Source organism: Phoenix dactylifera, chromosome 16 (assembly GCF_051530095.1).
Source record: "Phoenix dactylifera cultivar Ajwa chromosome 16, Ajwa_hap1_PhDact_Kaust_v1.1, whole genome shotgun sequence".
Taxonomy (NCBI): Eukaryota; Viridiplantae; Streptophyta; class Magnoliopsida; order Arecales; family Arecaceae; genus Phoenix; species Phoenix dactylifera.
Window position 1 is genome coordinate 12,797,315 of NC_143205.1, and position 17,935 is coordinate 12,815,249.

Sequence of the window (17,935 nt, forward strand, 5' to 3'; positions counted from 1 at the left end):
CCTTAGTTCGTATCTCCCTCTTGGCCCCTGTTCGAACACTCAGGAGATGGAGTCCAATTTTCTGTTCGCTTCTAGGCAGAGGGTGAGACCCATTATGTTATCCTACCATCAAGGATAATGCTTCCACTTCTCACGAAATCGTAACTGACCACGATGTGGTCATGTGGGTCAAAACCCAACACTTATGGGTTCTTTCACATGATTCTTCATCCATCATCTTGTAGGTTCTTCCACATGATTCTTCATCCATCATCTTCTAGGTTCTTCTACATAATTCTTTATGCTTCCAGAAAATTACAAATTCTTTTTTCCAACAGCCTCTCCCTTCCTCCAGCGTCAAGCCCATGTGCGGCCCTCCTTTCCACCCTCGCCTCCGCCTCCGCCTCCGCCTCCGTCCCTGACCTCACCGACGCTAGGGTCACCATCAAGATCGTCATCGACGGCGTCGAGGTCACCCGACCGGACCTCTTCAACGACGGCCGGATCGTGATCCACGGCCTCCAAGGTCTCATCAGCCCCCTCTCCTCGCTTTCTTGCCGTTAGGACTACCTTCCCTACCCCAACTCCTACTCTCCGCCGGATTGTGATCTCCGGCCTGATGCAAGCTCACCTAGTGGTTACCCACTCCGGCACCGCGGACACCACCGCCGTCGGTCCCTCCTGATGATGCCTCAGAATCAACTGTGTGCCGATCGTTGCGGTTTCGACGTGGCAGGATGCTATAGGCTGTGCTATAGCTGAGCCGGTAGACCGGGTCTACCCAATAATTTCTCCACGTCCACGCACCCCCTCCCAGCCTCCGGTTCTCGATGTGGGCTTCAGCGGCTGCTGCTCTCCGCGTCAGGCGCGGCCCTCCGTCGCCCCCTCCTCCTCCTCGCTCTCGCTCTTCTTATTCTTCTTATCCGAACGTTATTCCAACCCTATTCCTGTCGACTCTTCCCCTGTACCCTGACCGCCTTCTTCGTATGGCGAACCCTAATCCCGAGCCCACCGCTCCCAATCCCTCCTCGTCCTCCAAACCCTTCTCTGCTGCCTCCATCTCCGCTTCCTCCACCTCCAGAAGAAGGTAAGCTACTGCCTCGTTGCCCGTCTCTTCTATCCTCTGATTTGAATTCGTTTGGTGGTCTCAATTTGGTTTCTTATTTCTTTGCAGCGGGAGAGGGAGAGGGAGGGATTCCGGCTTCAGAGAGGACCGGCACCGCGGGAGAGGAGGCGGCGCGGATGGGGATAGCAATCGGATAGACGCTCTTGGTCGTCTCTTGTAATCTACTCCATTCTCGTCTTTTTTTCTCTTGTTTTCCACTTCAGTCTTCTTATTTGTTTGTTTAGTTTCTTAAAGTTTGGTTTTTGATAACTATATTGTTCTGTTAAACTCTAAATGAGATCTAGAATAGTATAAGATGGGGAACTGAATGATAGGAGTCGTTGTAATGCATGAAACTCTCTGGATGATTGCTATTTCCCCAAATCCAAGGTAAATGAATTCTTATCAATATCTTTTAAACAACAACTCTGGTTGAATGGCTCTATTTGTGATTATTGAACCAATAATTGTTTGCTATTCGATGGTGGACACTTTGGCAATGAATTTCTCAAGAATAAAAGGTGCTAAAACATCGTTTTGGGTTTGGTGTTTTCCAGAGAGCTAGTTCAAAAAATGCTTTTCTGTTCAATCATTGGTGCGAAACTAGACAAACAAGGGTAAATGCTTAATGGATGCTTATGTTGATCGACCAATTCCAGGACACGGATATTGCGCCATATGGCTTCGGAGCTGAACCTGGATATAAGGAGTGATGGGTTTGTCCGAGTCCGTGATTTATTAAAGTTGAACATGACAACTTATGCAAAAGTTCCATTAAGATCGCATACTGTGGAAGAAGTTAAAGAGGTCGGTTCTGTATTGCCTCTATTCTGATAATTGCTTCTAAATGCTATAGTATCTTGTCAGCTGCATTAAACAAAATTTCCTTTCAGTGGACTCTGAAGATGTGATTTTGGGGCATGATTATGCTAGTTATCTCCATTGAGTTCAATATCTATGTAACAGAATACGTACCAGCATTTGATCTTTGTATAGTATTATTGGCTTACATCTGTTTATCTTTGGATTTCCAAGTACATGCTACCAAGCATAACATCATCTATCTGTGAGGAGTTGCCCCATCCAGATATGGATATTCATCCCCATCTCTTCATTCAGAGGATAAAAAGCAAACATGCATCTTACTTCATGATTTAAACGAATCTATATAGTGTGAATTAGTTAAAAACAATAAATTAATCCTACCTTAAGATTTTGCTTCTAATTGTGGTTGAAACTATGTAAGTTAAGTATTTTGTTGATTTTGTGATATAAATCTTGTATGGGAAGCTGCGTGTCTTTAGACAAATTTACATTGTGTCATGTATGCACATACATATGTAATGGGGCAAGTATATGTTGTTTGTGATCCTTAAATATTCACAACCTCATAGAGTGTTCAACAACAAACTATGTAAAAGATGCCTATTAACTCAAAAACATCAACCATTGGTTTAAGGTACTATGATACCCTTGTATTGTGACTCTTTGCTGACAAAATTCAAGTATAAGTAGAATTTTAAAATTTTTATTTTATTTTTCATTGACGGACAGTGGAGAAATCACTGAAATTAAACTAAACAATTAGTTTCTCTGTTGGTTTGGAATATTGCATATAGAATGGACATATTGGACCAAGAATTGAAATAGAAAATGCATAAAATTATCTCTGCAAATTGCTATTGTCTAATTGTGTATCATTTTCCATTCTTCCCTTTAATTACATGTTTTCTTGTCTAATTTACAAATAATTTAAGATTTAAACTCTTGGTGGAATATATTTCAGTTGTATACCGATGGTGGAGAATATCTGCTGCTGTTGTTTCAGTAATTTTGTTCACCAACAACAATAAATTATTAGCTAATTTTAGGCCTTTTTTTATATTTATCTATTAATAAGCAGCGTCTTTCTCCCCCCATGATATTGCTCTAACAAATTGTTCATGGTTGCAGGCAGTGAAGAGGGATAATAAGCAAAGATTTAGCCTCTTGGAAGAAAATGGGGAGCTTTTGATTCGTGCAAATCAAGGGCACACAATAACGGTGGATTTTCTTCTCTAATTGAGCATTTGTCCTTTTTTTTTAATGATAGAAACTCATAGAAGTCCTTCATCAGTAAAATTGGAGCTGTTGTTGCTGTCCTTTTTATCTTTGCATGCAGACATTTTAAAACTAATGCTGATCATCCTCTTATTCTGATTATCATTCTTTTCTTAGACAATGATTATCATTCTTTTCTTTAGAGTATGAAATATAGCTTAGACAAATGGATGCTACAGAGATATTGATGTTACTGCATGTGCATAGTAGGTAAATAATTTTTAAAAATTTTAAAATCCATAAAAGTTAACAAAGGAATTTACAAGATAAACATTTCAAATTTCGCTTTGAGACATCTATATTGATATTGTTGAATTCTGTGCACATTTTGTGGAAATAATAACATTAGGATTTGGATCTTATTAGAAATATCCAACCTTTCGGCATTCACATCAAAGGTTGTTTTTCTCATGCCAAAGACCCTGCACATAGCATTGGCTGAACTCCTATTTTATATCTTTTGTATCCTAACTTCTACTATGAGGCTGGATAACCAAGAAGATAGTATGGATTACATCACCCAAACAATGGCCTGAGGGCAGAGAGTTTTGCTCGGAAGATCTGTCTGCCTAATTTCATTTTTAATTCAATGGAACCTAAAATCTAATAATGTATTGAAGTTCATAATTGGAAGGGGCAGCTTTCCAGTTACACATGTGAAGTTAGGATTTTGCACATTTGTGGACAGGTAAATGTGAGTATTTTTTTTGGGAGTTCGTGCAATAAAATGTTCTAAGAGTCAGTAGAGTCAGTGGATTAGAGAAAGGATGAATGAGTAAGGGAAGTTGTGTGATGCATGCAAGCAAAAAGCTAATATAGATAATATAATATGTATCATGACATTGATTTCTTATTTTTAGATAGCCCAAACATGGAGTAACCTTAGGGTAATTCCTTGGCCAATTCCACAGACTAAGTCAGCATCCACATAGTCTCTTCTTTTTTTGTTCTCCCTGTTTTAGTAGTAGTTGGGCATTTGTATTTTCTTTCAATATTTGGAGTTTGTTATGGTTTTTGTTATTTCTACTGGACGTTGAATCAGTGTCTGATATCAACTTTAAGCTTAGGTTCAGTTAGAAAATTTCTAGTCATTAGGATTTTCTTTAGAAAATAATTTGATGGCTTGCTGTGGTCGCACCATTCTATTTGTGCTTTCCGCAATCAGGTGATGCAAATCTTTGGTGAAGATTTTCAATTGATACACCAATTGCTTGGATCCATTTGAAAGCCTGAAATTATGCTCTGTGTGTGTGTGTGTGTGTTACCATGAAGACATCTTATTTCAATCTTTTTCTTGTTTCTTTCTTAGGGAAAGGGTCTAGAGGTGTTCTATTTAATGAGTCCTATCCAGTAAGTGTTTCATTGTTCCTTTCGCTATAAAATGAGATGAAGAAGAGTATTAATCAGTTTTGTTGATGGATTACTACTTGCTGCCTGTCCATTTTGTTTCTTTGCATCAAACTCTTTTACTGTGCTTGTGGAATCTCATAAATTATGGAACAGCCGCCGTTGGGGCGTATAATCATTTCCTCTTGTTGATTTTCTCGACAAATATCTGAATAAGTTTTCGGGTTTCATTTTTGCATGAAGGATATGCCCAAATTGTGGTTGTTCTGGCCCTGGAAGGCTGCCAGTTAGGTATTGCCTTTGGAAGCCTGGTGGCTGAACTCGTCCTAGTTCTTAATGGTATCAAGATTGGAGTCGTGTGGATAAGGCTGCCGTGACTATGGTGGGAGTAATGGGATAAGGCTGTGACAATGAATATCACCTTGGCAGTTGAATCATACTCAGGTTGGATCTCTTCACCAAGGCCATGGCTATGGAGTTGTTGATAAAGGTCCACTCTACCGGAGTAGCAGTGCGCTCAGATCTCATGAGTTCGCTCGGATCTCACAAGTCTGCATGTTTCCAGCATCCAAGTTGGGTAGCAAAATACTGGGGTGTGGCAACCTTTGTCTACGAGAGTTTATAGATGGTTTGTTTTGGTTACGGTCATATCGGCTACGACCATGCTTCTTATCCTATCCTAGAGGGCCAGGATAGCAAGGTGATTACTTTTGAGAATATCTAACCAGAAGATCAGATTAGGCGGACTCTCCTCCCCAACCAGCTTAGGGCCATAGTAAGAGACAGTAGTCTATGGGCTGTGGTTTCTAACGATGCCTATCCGTGTGTGATGAGCCAAGGGCTCATGACAAACGAGAAGCGCTAGTTTGATGGTAGGGTTCTCATTGGCAGTGAGGAGAACCCTTATGGAAGTTGAGTGAGCGATGCATAACACAGCCGTAGATAAAGTCTAGGTAGCGCTCCTTGGTTGCTCATCCACCACCTTTGTTAATTCAGAGTAAATTGGATGATCTGCTGATGGCATGCTAGCCCCTGCTTCGGGTCAGGTTCATGGTTTTGTATTGTGCTATCAAATCCTGCTGACTTGAGATTGTCGGTGTCCTAGGCTGAGCCGACTCCTTGGGCCCTCTTTGTAACTCTCTCCTCTATCGAACCCCAGCCACCGGGTGTATTCCACTGCATTCTCCTGTTGCATTGATGCTGTTTCATGATCACTGTGGGTCACTGCATGGTTTTTGCATGAGTTTGCTTTCTAATTCTTTGTGCATTTTGGTTGGGTCAATTGGCATTTGATGCCTTCTTTTGTTTTAGCGTATGTAATCTGGCTTTACAACCATGGTATGCTGGTCTCCAATGCTGGCTGTTGAATGGTATCATTTGCTACTGTTATACATAAAATAAAGCACAGGATACTTACCAAAAGAATTATTTCACATCCCCACTTATGTTCAATTTTTCAATTTGAATCTACATTATCATGCTAGTGAAACTAGGCATTTTATGCAAAGTTAGCGAGGTAGCCTAGCATGTGGTTATGAATATGTCTGAGGAATAAGATCGAATAATACAAAGCTGTTCAATTGGCTATTTACCAAGTGCAATTCATGGGCAACCTTTTATTTAGCTTTATTATGTATGATACATATTTGTACCATATGAGAGAGCAAACCAGAAGAGTCCATTATACAATGTTGTTGAGTTATACCTTTTGATGTGTTATAGCAAAAGGAAAGCTGTGAACTTTTGATAATTTTTATTTGAAAGTGAAAAGTGACTAATCATAAAAACAAAACTACTATGATTAGTATGATAGTTTAGCACCTAAGAACTTTCCAAATTAGAAAGCTAATAATGGTAATGCAATTTGTACACTGCACTTGGTAGTAAAAAGTTATGGTCTAGATGCTGGATATAAATATGAAATCATATTGTATCAATAGCAGATGGAGACCAAAATAAGACCCTTTCAGAGTTGATGCTATGAAATATTTTATTAAGAGTCATCCTCTTGTTGGAATCTTTTATAAAAATAGATAAAATGATAATTGAAGACATATCAGATTGTTTAAGATTGGTGTAGATGAAGTGGCGAGGTTTCCTCAGGGTCTTATGTAACCAGTGCATGCCTTAATGGAAAATTCGATTTGGTAATAAGCTCCATAAAATTATGTAGTTAAGAATGTTGGGCAATAGAGGGGGCAGGAGAACAAGATGAATGTGAAATGCTGGGCTGAAGAATGAGTCTAATAGAGGAGGCATACAACAAGATGGATTTTGTTAAGATGAGTACATTATGTTGAACAAGTAGATAGAAAAGGCATGTAAGTTGAACCATTTGAGGATAAAATGATGGAGAAGCCCTTGTGATGGTTCAATTATTGACCCGATGAAGAATTCAGCATAGTTGGTAAGGAGAGGTGTTCAAGTTATTTTTGAAAGGTTAATTAAAAGAGAGGCTTTTATAAGCTTACCTGCTACATGGATGGAAGTTGCAGAAAAAAGATTGTTTGGAAAATACTGCAGTAACATTGGAGGTAGTCTCTATCAGATGATGGACTTATATAGTTAGCAAGTGGTTGATAATCAATTGTTAAAATATTGTTTACTTAGTTTGTTCTAAGATTTTATTTTATATTTATAGTTTTATTTTTTTGGTGAACCTACTATGTTAGGATTATTCTGTTATAAAACTTGTCCAAGGCCTATGCTTACTCATGCATCAGTTGCTTATACTTGTTATAGTACCTGCTTTTCTTGCAGTTTTTCTTAATATATTTTGATCAGTAATCTGCATTTCCCCCCTTTGCAGACTATTAGCTCAGAAAGCTTACTAAAGCCTATCCTATCTGCTGAGGAAATACCAGGTAAAGTGCTAAGCAAACAATGTCATGACTAAGTTTCTATCTTCTGAAGGATTTGAAATATTTTATTCAGAAAATAATTGATGTATGATGCAGTTTGTGTGCATGGGACTTATAAGAAGAACTTGGAATCGATCTTGAAATCTGGGCTTAATCGCATGACAAGGTTACATGTGCACTTCTCAAGTGGTTTACCTGCAGATGGTGGAGTAATTAGCGGTATGTTTTATAGGATACTCAATTTGAGCCTCCAAAAGTAATGCCAAACAGGCCTATGACAAAACACACTTCACAAATGGTGCATGTTTGTCATCGGGCCACATTTTATTAGTATCTCTTTTATTTGGTAACATGCTTTCCAGCATTTATTTTATTAAAAACAATCTAATTTATGAAATTATAGTTGTCAATCCAATGTCTGGCTTGTAAAATTGAGGGTTTCAAATCTCCAGTTTTTTAAGGGTTACTTTCAAGCTGTGGAAGCTCACAACTCAGAAGACTATAAGATGCATATTTTCATGCTTTAAGTTACATTGAGAGTTTTTTTAAGCTAGTAGAATTATGCTCCATTAAAATGATCAATATATATTATTGAGTTGTTCATTTATTTTATTCATATGGCCATTTTTTCAATTCAATCAAAGGAAATGCAATAGTTCAGGGGGTTGCTCTTGTCTTCCATCTTTTAGCTTAACCTGTTATTATTTCTTAAATGTTTTAAAACTTATACAAACCTCTAGCAAAGTAGTTTGCTCTAGTTTTAACTTAAACCTTGATAAGGTTATTCTTATTTTTTGAATCACGGGCCATCTTACTCTTCATTTAGTCCCATTTTTGGGTTTTGGTCCTAGGAAAATAATGAAAACAGATATTGCAAGTATCGACTAGGTTTGAAAGCTAAAATCTAAGCAATTCTAAATCCTCAAATGTAGGAATTGTTCTTGATTTTGTATCACATGTCCCATAGTCTATAACAGGTATATAGGAATTATTGCCCTTCTTGATATCATTTTGGACCGAAGCAACATGGCTGGCATATTGTTCTTTAACATCTTCTCAATGTAAGACAACCAAAATTTATTTCTCCTGCCAAAAAAAGACTTATTTCTTTTAATTTGTACAAGAAGTTGATTATCATCATCATAGTCACACCGGCACTAGACTCTGTTGAAGAGATGAAAATCAGAAATGAGCTTTTCCCCACTCTTTCTATCTTGCCTTTCTCTTATTCTTCACCAATTGAAGAACTCTTGCTTAATCTCCACCAAAGTATCATTCATTCATTCTTGTTGTACTTTTCATAATAATCCCTTTTTATCCAAATATCTTTGCAAAAGATATTGTAGTTTCCTGTGCCAAAACTCCCTCTCTTCTGTTTTTCATAGCTATTTTCAAGTCTTGGCATATCTAGGATGGTTGCCTGGTTGCATGAACTTCAACTGTGTAATTAGCAAGGCAAGTTTTCATTTTTTTTGCTATCTGGTTTTCTAGGTATCATGACAAACTATACTCTCACTCCAAATTTACTTTGGCCACGGTCCCAAGTTTGACATGAAGTTGAGGTGTAGCATAAAATATCTCAAGGTTAGACTGTTATCCACATCAGCAATCCAGACTGATATGATAATAGATTCTTCAATAATTAGTTTGAAAGTAACATTGTGCTTATTTTGTATGAGGTGAGAGATGTAAATTTTTTGCTCGGTGTACCTGAAGATCAGAATAATGTCCATACTTGCAATCTTGATCCTAAATTTCTTTGCTTTTGCAAGCACTAGATTCGGTCTAACTCTATACAATTAAGAAAATTACTCTGAACTAGTGTCTGTGGTCGATGATGACCAAATGCAGATCTTATGAAATCATTCCCAACAATTAAAGTGACTTTAAACTAGTGTTTGAATTTCTGAGGGAACATCATTTGTGGATAAGTAGAACTTGCATGCGAAGTGAATGGTGTAGAGAACATATGGTTAATTGGCACGTATGCTCTCTTTTTTTTTCATTATTATTTTGTGGCTTTCTCCTATTACCTACTACATGTTGCTGATATTTGTATTAGCTATTTCACATCTAGTGGAAATTAAAATGGTCATTGATCAGTTGAGCCTTCTTCGGCTCTACACACTGGTAGCACATTTTGCAGGGAGAGTATCATAGGTGTCTCATTCATCTTAAGCTGGGTAATTATGCTGCTAGATTTGGCACCAATTTTTTTAATCATGCTACAAAATTATTGGGCCTCAAAAAGATTAAGATCCTCTTTCACATCTGCCTTATTTAGATGTTTTATGAAGCATCCCCATCCTTTCCTTCTTCACATTTGAATGAAGATATAACCATCCATTTCATGGAAACATTACACAAACTTCTTGTTTTAATTCTTCAGTGCATAGGACCTATCCAGGGATTGAATTAATTTCTTGTAATAGAAGTTTGTTGTCCAGTTATATTCTTATATCTAGCAGTTCAATGATTGCACAGATTAACTTTGGGTAGTATCCTAATATCTCACAATCCAGATACTGGCATACTATACATCCAATTGTTTAATTCTCCATGTTGCCACACTGGCATTGTTGTTTATATTCAACATCTATCAACTAATGCTTCTTTCTTTGAATTGTTTTATTAAGGTATGCGTCGAGATGTCAATGTCTTGATTTATTTGGATGTTAGGAAGGCATTGGAAGGTATCTATCCTATCCATAACTGCATTTTGATTTCAAAGAACTTTTAAAATGTAAGCTAACATGTGATACACGACTTATTTGCTTCTCAGAAGGAATGAAGCTTCACATTTCGGATAACAAGGTGATATTAACTGAGGGATTTGATGGTGTCGTGCCTGTGAGATTTTTTGAGAGGATAGAAACATGGCCAGGGAGGGAACCAGTACCTTTCTAAAAGTAGGTGTTGGATTATTTTCGTTGTATGTTTGATACAGTGGACCTGGCTACTCGTACCAGATATTGCCGAATTTTGGTTGGTTGTATCAAGATATATTTTGAACAAGATAGCAAATTACAGCTGAAAAAAGGTCATGATGCTTCAATGTTGGAAGCCTCTGTTTCACAAAGTTTTGAATTATCTACTAGCATTGATATTTAATTCATCCCGAACTCTGCCCAAATGCGTGCTCATTCTCTAGTATTTGTATGTTAATATGTGGTATGAGTCATAATATAAAAAATTGGATGTGTTCACAGTTGGAACTTCAATCCACTCATGATGGAAAAGCACTGGCCTATTGCGATCAGAAGTTCCGCATTGTAAGGATGAGTATTTTTTTTTTTTTGTGGGGTGGGTTGGGGGGGGGGGGGGGGGGGGGGTGGGCATCTCTGTTGAAAAATTGAATGTGATTACAAAGAGAGGAGTTTCATATTGCAATAGTAAAATGCTGATGCTATTATACCAAGAAGACTTGCTTGCCTTATGTGTGAAGCAAAATCTGATAAGCTGTCTCAAAACCAGTGAGCAATCCCCCAACAAGAAAGGGAGAATGATATGATCAGATTGTCCTCTCAGTATAATCTGCTAGGGATCCAATATGAGCACCTTTTGTTTGTTGCTGGATCCAAGTGACTTTATCCCCCAAGGACCATTATAAACAACAAAAGAACTTGGGCCACAGAAAGAAGGGTAAAGAGCAGCTGAGAATGGGAAGGAGAGTGTGCCTAATAAAGGCCTCGAGAGTTGGTCTCTTCTCTCCCTTCAATCGCGCTCGGATTGGGCCGGTGTGACCCCACGGGCTCTTCCTCTCCTACTTTTGCTTCCTTGCTTTCGCAGTGTCCTTTTTCAGTCCGGCTGGGTCTTACAGGATTTTTCCAAACATGCCTCTAGTAGATTCAGTTTACTTCCTTAGACAGCTACCAATCTTCTTATTTAATGTCTGCAGGTATTGTATGTTTTACTTATCATGTCTCCTGATTCAAATTTCTATAATATGACCCTCATTTTCTGAATTTTGTAATGTATAAAAAGTCATCTTTTATTGTTGGGGGAAAAACGAGTCGCTCCGGAACATGCGACCGCGTGGCCTGAAGGCGTCCGGCCCGGCGTCCGACCTGGAGGCGCCCGGCCCGGCATCCGACCTGGAGGCGCCCGGCCCGGCGTCCGACCTGGAGGCGTCCGACCTGTCTACTGCGGTCACATCCACCTACAGTACGACCAGGAACAATGCCCTGCCGCCGCCATCAACAATTAATGCGCATGGTCTCTGCAGACCTCCGGCTTACTCAACAATTAATGCGCATGGTCTTTGCAGATCTCCGGCTTACTTAACAATTAATGCGCATGGTCTCCGCAGACCTCCGGCTTACTCAACAATTAATGCGCATGGTCTCCGCAGACCTCCGGCTTACTCAACAATTAATGCGCATGGTCTCCGCAGACCTCCGGTTTACTCAACAATTAATGCGCGTGCCTCCTGCTATCTACGGATCTCAAGCCCTCCACGGCAAATCTGCTCGGCAGCGTTTGATCAGCCATGACAACTCCTTGGCTCCGGCCTGATCTGCTACGGCAAGGCATTAATTCGCACAATTGCGCATTAATTTACACGACATGCTCAATCATACGGTAACTTCGCCCCGTCATATCACAGGTAATCCAGTACCCCACTATAAAAGGGGAACCCTCCTATCTTAGTGGGGGTTGGACTCTAAAACTCAGGAATACACATCTCCTTCTTTCTTCTACACATTAAGCCCCCTCTGACTTAAGCATTGGAGGGCCGGCGCCGGAAACCCCGACCACCGGCTTGCTGCAGGTCTCCCGGAGGACGCCGCTTGCCGACGGACCGCCACTTGCCATTCCAGCAACGGAGCCCCTCCTTTTCAGCCGACGGTCGCCCCCGGGTCCAATTTCCAGCAACATTTATGTTTGTGTAACTCTAGATATATGCATTCATGCATATGTGCAATTCTATATGTGATTTAGATTATGGAAAACAATCTTGGCTTGATGATTCAGGGTCCATCCAGGTATTGATCCTGCTTTCAAAAGTTGAAGAAGAAAAACCTGCACAAATTTCTTCTATGAAACCTTAATATGTGTGCCCATGCATGCACATAGAAAGGAATGGAAAAAAAAAAAGCTACTAAATACACCTATAATTTGGGTTGGGTGAAGAAACTACAGCTTGTTTATGACCTAGATCTGATCCATATGTGTTTCGGGCAAGGATTGTGGATCCAAACCTAATGCATCGGCTGGTGATGAGTTGAATTGGCTTTCTGAAAACAACTTGAGGTCCGAGGTTTCCTGGGGCTGAGTCAAGGTCATGTGTGATCTGACGCAACCCGTAATTCAACTTGAAATTTTTAGATCTAGGTTGAGGCCAGGTAAACTTGGGTCTAAACTTTTAATTAATCATTTTGCAAATCTTTTTATAACTAAAAATATAATAATATGATTAAGAATAACATTTTTAATATATAAGTTTATACGGTCTGCTCCAATTGGGTCGGATCCGGATTGGCCAACGGGTCGATCCCCACTTGCAGCCCTAGACTTAGCGGACCATCACAGTAAACGTGGCGAGAGAAACCCTAAACCTCGTCCTCAGGGCGTAAAGTATAAAGATCGCGGGTTAGAATCAGCAGCAGCGCCGCTCTCAAACTCTTCTGCTCTCTTCGCCTCCCGTTCTAGGGGTAGGCTTAGGGTTCTTTCTGTGAACTCTCGTCGGACGATCACAGGGGAATGGTATTTGCTTCAGAGATGGCGTATGCTGCGATGAAGCCAGCGAAGCCGGGTCTGGAAGAGCCCCAGGAGCAGCTCCACCGCATCCGGATCACCCTCTCCTCTAAGAGCGTCAAGAACCTCGAGAAAGGTGCCCCTCGATACAACTTAGCTCATGAATTCGATTTCGTTTTGTAAGCTTTTATGATCTTTTGATCGATTCTGGGTGCTCTTGGTTGTAGTTTGTGGGGATCTGGTGAGGGGAGCGAAGGACAAGACGCTGAGGGTCAAGGGACCGGTGAGGATGCCCACCAAGGTTCTCCACATCACCACCAGGAAGTCCCCCTGTGGTGAAGGTGACGCCTTTTCTCCCTTCTTTAACTCTTTAACATCTTCTGTTATTTTTTTTAGTTTGAAGATATCTAAAATGTGCTTACCTCCTGCAAAGTTTCTTCCTTTTCATTAATCTTTAATGGGTGTCACTTAGAGATCGAATTTTGTTCAGTTTAACCAACATGGGGGTAGTTGGTGTTGGAGAATTGACATATAGCCAGTGACAACTACCTCTATTATGGTTTTTCCCCCCTTAAACAACGATAATAGCTGATTTCCATTGTCAAGCTACTTCTTATGTATTTGTACACTTATATGTTATCATGCTTCCAATTCTGCTCCTCTATAAGAAAGCCTAAGGCTTTTGAGGAGGCAATGGTTAACGCTGGTTTTGGTTTTAGAGTGTCTTTTGGTCTAATTGTATGCCTGATATGGTCTAATTATAACTGAACCATTTACAAAACAAGAAATATAATAACTGCAAAGTTTCTTCCTTTTCATTAATCTTTACTGGGTGTCACTTAGAGATCGAATTTTGTTCAGTTTAACCAACATGGGGGTAGTTGGTGTTGGAGAATTGACATATAGCCAGTGACAACTACCTCTATTATGGTTTTTCCCCCCTTAAACAACGATAATAGCTGATTTCCATTGTCAAGCTACTTCTTATGTATTTGTACACTTATATGTTATCATGCTTCCAATTCTGCTCCTCTATAAGAAAGCCTAAGGCTTTTGAGGAGGCAATGGTTAACACTGGTTTTGGTTTTAGAGTGTCTTTTGGTCTAATTGTATGCCTGATATGGCCTTTTTTTGGTTTTTTATGCTTCATTTGTTTATGTAATATTTAACAAACAAGGCAGACCACTACGAAAAATGAAACACTTTCAAGGACAAAAATGAATGATTTTGTAGTCATCTTACGACGTAAGTTGTATCAGCAACTTTTATAGAAATGATTATATTGGTATTTTTTCTTGCACTTTGAACTGTTGCAAAATGTATTATAAATTCACACACGTTTGCATGCCTTTGTTAAGGTAATGTAAAAGAACATCTCAACTGTTCCATATCTGTTGTACAAGTAGGGGAGGATTTGTTAGTTATATAAGCACTGCATAGTCTGGACTAAAGTTCTTAGTGTGTTTTAAGTTGATTAACTTGGTTGAATAGATTTATCGTTTGATAATGGTGAAAGATATGATCAAATACGAATAGATGTTTCCAGAATACACAAAGTAAGCTGTGAACCGTATAAATTTTAAGAGCTCAATGCTTGGATGATTTGACTGAACAAATGATGATATAAAGATTTAATGATACTGAGACCTATGTCCTTGAAGTCTCAAAAAATTGAGGTTTTTAAAGCTGATGCTCAGTCAAATTTTAGCATCCAATCAAGTTTTAAAAATTTGGTAAAAGTCCTGAAAGGAGCTAAATATATGGGGTACTCACTGATGAGTCATGTTGCAGTCTTTCTGGCAATTATGCATTTGGTCTGATGCAAGCATATTGTGCCCATGTCAACTGGTGCTGGCATGGCACAAATTGTACCATACCTGAGCTGGCTCTGAGTATGTGCAAATTTGTGGAAAAGCTATTAGAAACATGATATGAGTTAGAACATTTAGAAAATATTAATGCAGCATCCAGCATTAATTTTAACAGTTAATACTTGTAAATATAGTTTTACAAGTTGTCTCTAGAGGGAGGTTACTTCTATACACTATATTCTAAATCTACATTTGTGTCTTCATGAATTGACATAAATTGATTTGTGAAACTGATTTTCTTAAATGCATAGTATGAGTTGTGCTGATAAAAAATGATTACATCTTCTAGATGGTTACTTCTTATTACTAATGTAGTTTATATTTCTAAGTGCATTTAATTTGATAGAACATAATTTCGTTGGTTATGCTAACTGCAAACGAAAGTGACCAAATAAATAAATTATTTATATACGTAAGAGTTGCTCTCATTTCTCCTTAGCCTCTTAGGCAAAGGGGGAAGCGGCTAGAACTTCTCCTCCAACGTAGCTGGTAAGGCTATTGAGAAGGCTAGTGTAATACCTTATTGAAAATGGCAAGGCAAAAGGCCATACGCCCGTGTGGCTCCTCGCGGAGTATAGCTCACATCCAAACATCTGATTGGGGAACGGGGCAACGCCCATGAAACTCCGGCGGGGAGGGCCAGGACTCAGCGAAAAGAGTTGTTCTCGCTTGCCTTCAGCCAGCTTCAGACTTTAGTGGAAATTCATTCCCGTCCGCCCAGTAGAGCATAATCAAAGAACTTCACCCCAGGGCGTACCATCTATTTATGTATAGTAATAGTTGCATAAATAATAAAAGAAGCACTTCTGGTATTATCACTGTTTGGTTGATTTGACTGAGCATAAATTTATGTCTATGAAATGTCAAAAATCAAGCCTTTTAAAACTGATGCTTGGTCTAATTTAACCATTCCTGCAAAGAAAAGAAAAACTTAACATACTTCAAAAAGAGCTAATGCATGTAAAGGTATTTGTAATTATTTTTACCTATAGCAATTAGTCTGATTTCGTTTTTTTTAAGAGGGGGTAGTATATGTGATCTTGGATATTAAGTATGTTTCTGCCAAAGAAAGAAAAGAAAAAAGGTAACTGTATGTCTGTTGTAATCAATGTGTAGGAACAGCCTGGTATTTTCTTCTGACACAACTGCGAATGAAATGGTTCCAGATGACAAACTTTTTGAATGGTTTCTTGGTCTTTTTTTCCACCAAGGGGGAAAAGGAATTTTGTGTTTCTTTAGACAGTTAAAATGGTGGACCCCAATTAAATTTTGCAGTTTATTATTTGCTAGTCTGGATTGCAAAATGGAGGTAGTTCTCTATTATATATCTCAAATACGGAGAGATGGTAGACCTATAAGCCTACTGTATCCCTCAGTAAGAAGTTGTTGGAACTTTGATTTCAATCTTATTACTCCACACAACTTTTCATAGAGGTTGATTGAGGGATACAGGCAAATTCTGTTTTTGATGGAAGGAGGGACAAGGAACTGAATTCAGTTATTATATTCTTTCAGCAAATTCTTGCTATTCTAGACATTCAAATTCATTTCCTTTTCTTTGTTTTTTTTTTTTTTTAAAGTTTGTAATGGTGCAAACTTCTGATTGCAACTTTTGTTGTTTCAGGAACCAACACCTGGGATCGGTTTGAGCTCCGTGTACACAAGAGGGTAATTGATCTTATCAGCTCTCCTGAAGTGGTTAAGCAGATAACCTCGATCACCATCGAACCTGGTGTAGAGGTTGAAGTGACGATTGCAGACCCTTGATTTTTTATTTATGTAGATCCATTGAGTTCTTGCTTAAGGATCCTCTAACAATCATTTGTCATTTTGTAATATGTTGATAAAACTTTTACTAATTTTAAAGCTTTTACTTTTGAGCATGTGACTGGACTCGCTCTTGCTGAGGATTTTTGGAATTGCCTCTGCTTATCATTTTGATGATGTTTTGCTTGGGTCTTTGATTGGAATGCTCAACAAGATAAATTTAATTTGTATGAAAGCTTAGCTATCATTTTATGGCTTATTATTTCAACTGCAGAGATGTGTTATGACTTAGATTATCAACTTGTCAGGTATTATTTCCCATGTTGAAGATCATGGAGTGTTTACTTTCTAATGATGAAAGAGTGCATCTGATGGCGGTGGATTAAGGTGCAGAATGCGAGACCATGGCAAAGTTGGTTTATTGAAGATTGTATAGAATTCCTTCAGAACTAAGAGTTAATAAATTGAAACTTTTGTAGAAAATGTTAGAATAATTATAATTCCAATATATATTAGGCAGGCAGGTAAACCTGAAGTTATAATGTGGCAAGTATGGGTAGCAGTAGCCATCAATGGAGAATCAGGGGAATTGGAAGAATAAGATATCATTCCGCAAGCTGGGAGGTGCTTTCTATTGGAGGGTATGCAAGCTATTTACTTTCATGAGGCAGGTAAAGCCAAGCTTTGCATCTGGCTAAATTTGCTTCTAGTCTATTATAACTTGATTGATAAATTAACCAAAGCGAAATTATGAATGACTCCAGTTGGTCATGCAGAACCAAAATTTTAAGTTCGTCATGCTCATGGCAATTCTCATTCCTAAAATGTGCTCTACGTAAAGAACAAAGAGTTGGATTTGGTTATGGTTTCCACCTTATATCCAGTCAGGTTTGATAATCATAACTAATTGTATCAACTTATTGCTAGACCAGACTATATGGCAGGTGTCTACCAAATTGATGCTTCATCATTAGGTTTGGTCTGGCTACAATCAAAACATTTTAACATGGATGGGGCTTGGATTCATGGTACTTACATTCTTGGGGATTTTGTTGGACCAAACCTATAAATATGACTGATAATGCATCAAGCCTAGGAAAAGCTTCGATTGATGGCCTTTCATATAACTCTACATAATTCGATGTTTAAAGAGAGAGAACTTCATAAAGTAGCTTTATGTCCACAAAATAATTAATTCAAATTAGTTA

At 38.7% G+C, this 17,935-nt stretch overlaps 2 protein-coding genes and 1 non-coding gene across 3 annotated transcripts; all 3 read left to right on the forward strand.

Moving 5' to 3' along the window:
• The first annotated feature begins 285 nt into the window (after positions 1–285).
• Positions 286–10,471, forward strand: LOC103723773 (uncharacterized). The gene is made up of 8 exons (XM_008814804.6): positions 286–1,066; positions 1,154–1,261; positions 1,744–1,891; positions 3,038–3,127; positions 7,341–7,395; positions 7,489–7,611; positions 10,029–10,085; positions 10,175–10,471. Exons 1-8 carry the CDS (start codon positions 810–812, stop codon positions 10,297–10,299), a joined length of 963 nt encoding a protein of 320 aa, XP_008813026.3. The 5' UTR covers positions 286–809; the 3' UTR covers positions 10,300–10,471.
• Positions 10,472–10,697: 226 nt separating this feature from the next.
• LOC103723774 (small ribosomal subunit protein uS10y-like) lies at positions 10,698–16,904 on the forward strand. Its single transcript, XM_008814805.5, has 3 exons — positions 10,698–13,225; positions 13,317–13,430; positions 16,585–16,904. The coding sequence occupies exons 1-3, from the start codon at positions 13,096–13,098 to the stop codon at positions 16,725–16,727; spliced, it is 387 nt and encodes a 128-aa protein (XP_008813027.1). The 5' UTR covers positions 10,698–13,095; the 3' UTR covers positions 16,728–16,904.
• On the forward strand, positions 14,699–14,785 carry LOC113461049 (small nucleolar RNA SNORD36). Its single transcript, XR_003383011.3, has one exon. It is a non-coding gene; the product is annotated as a small nucleolar RNA SNORD36 (small nucleolar RNA).
• Positions 16,905–17,935: the final 1,031 nt, after the last annotated feature.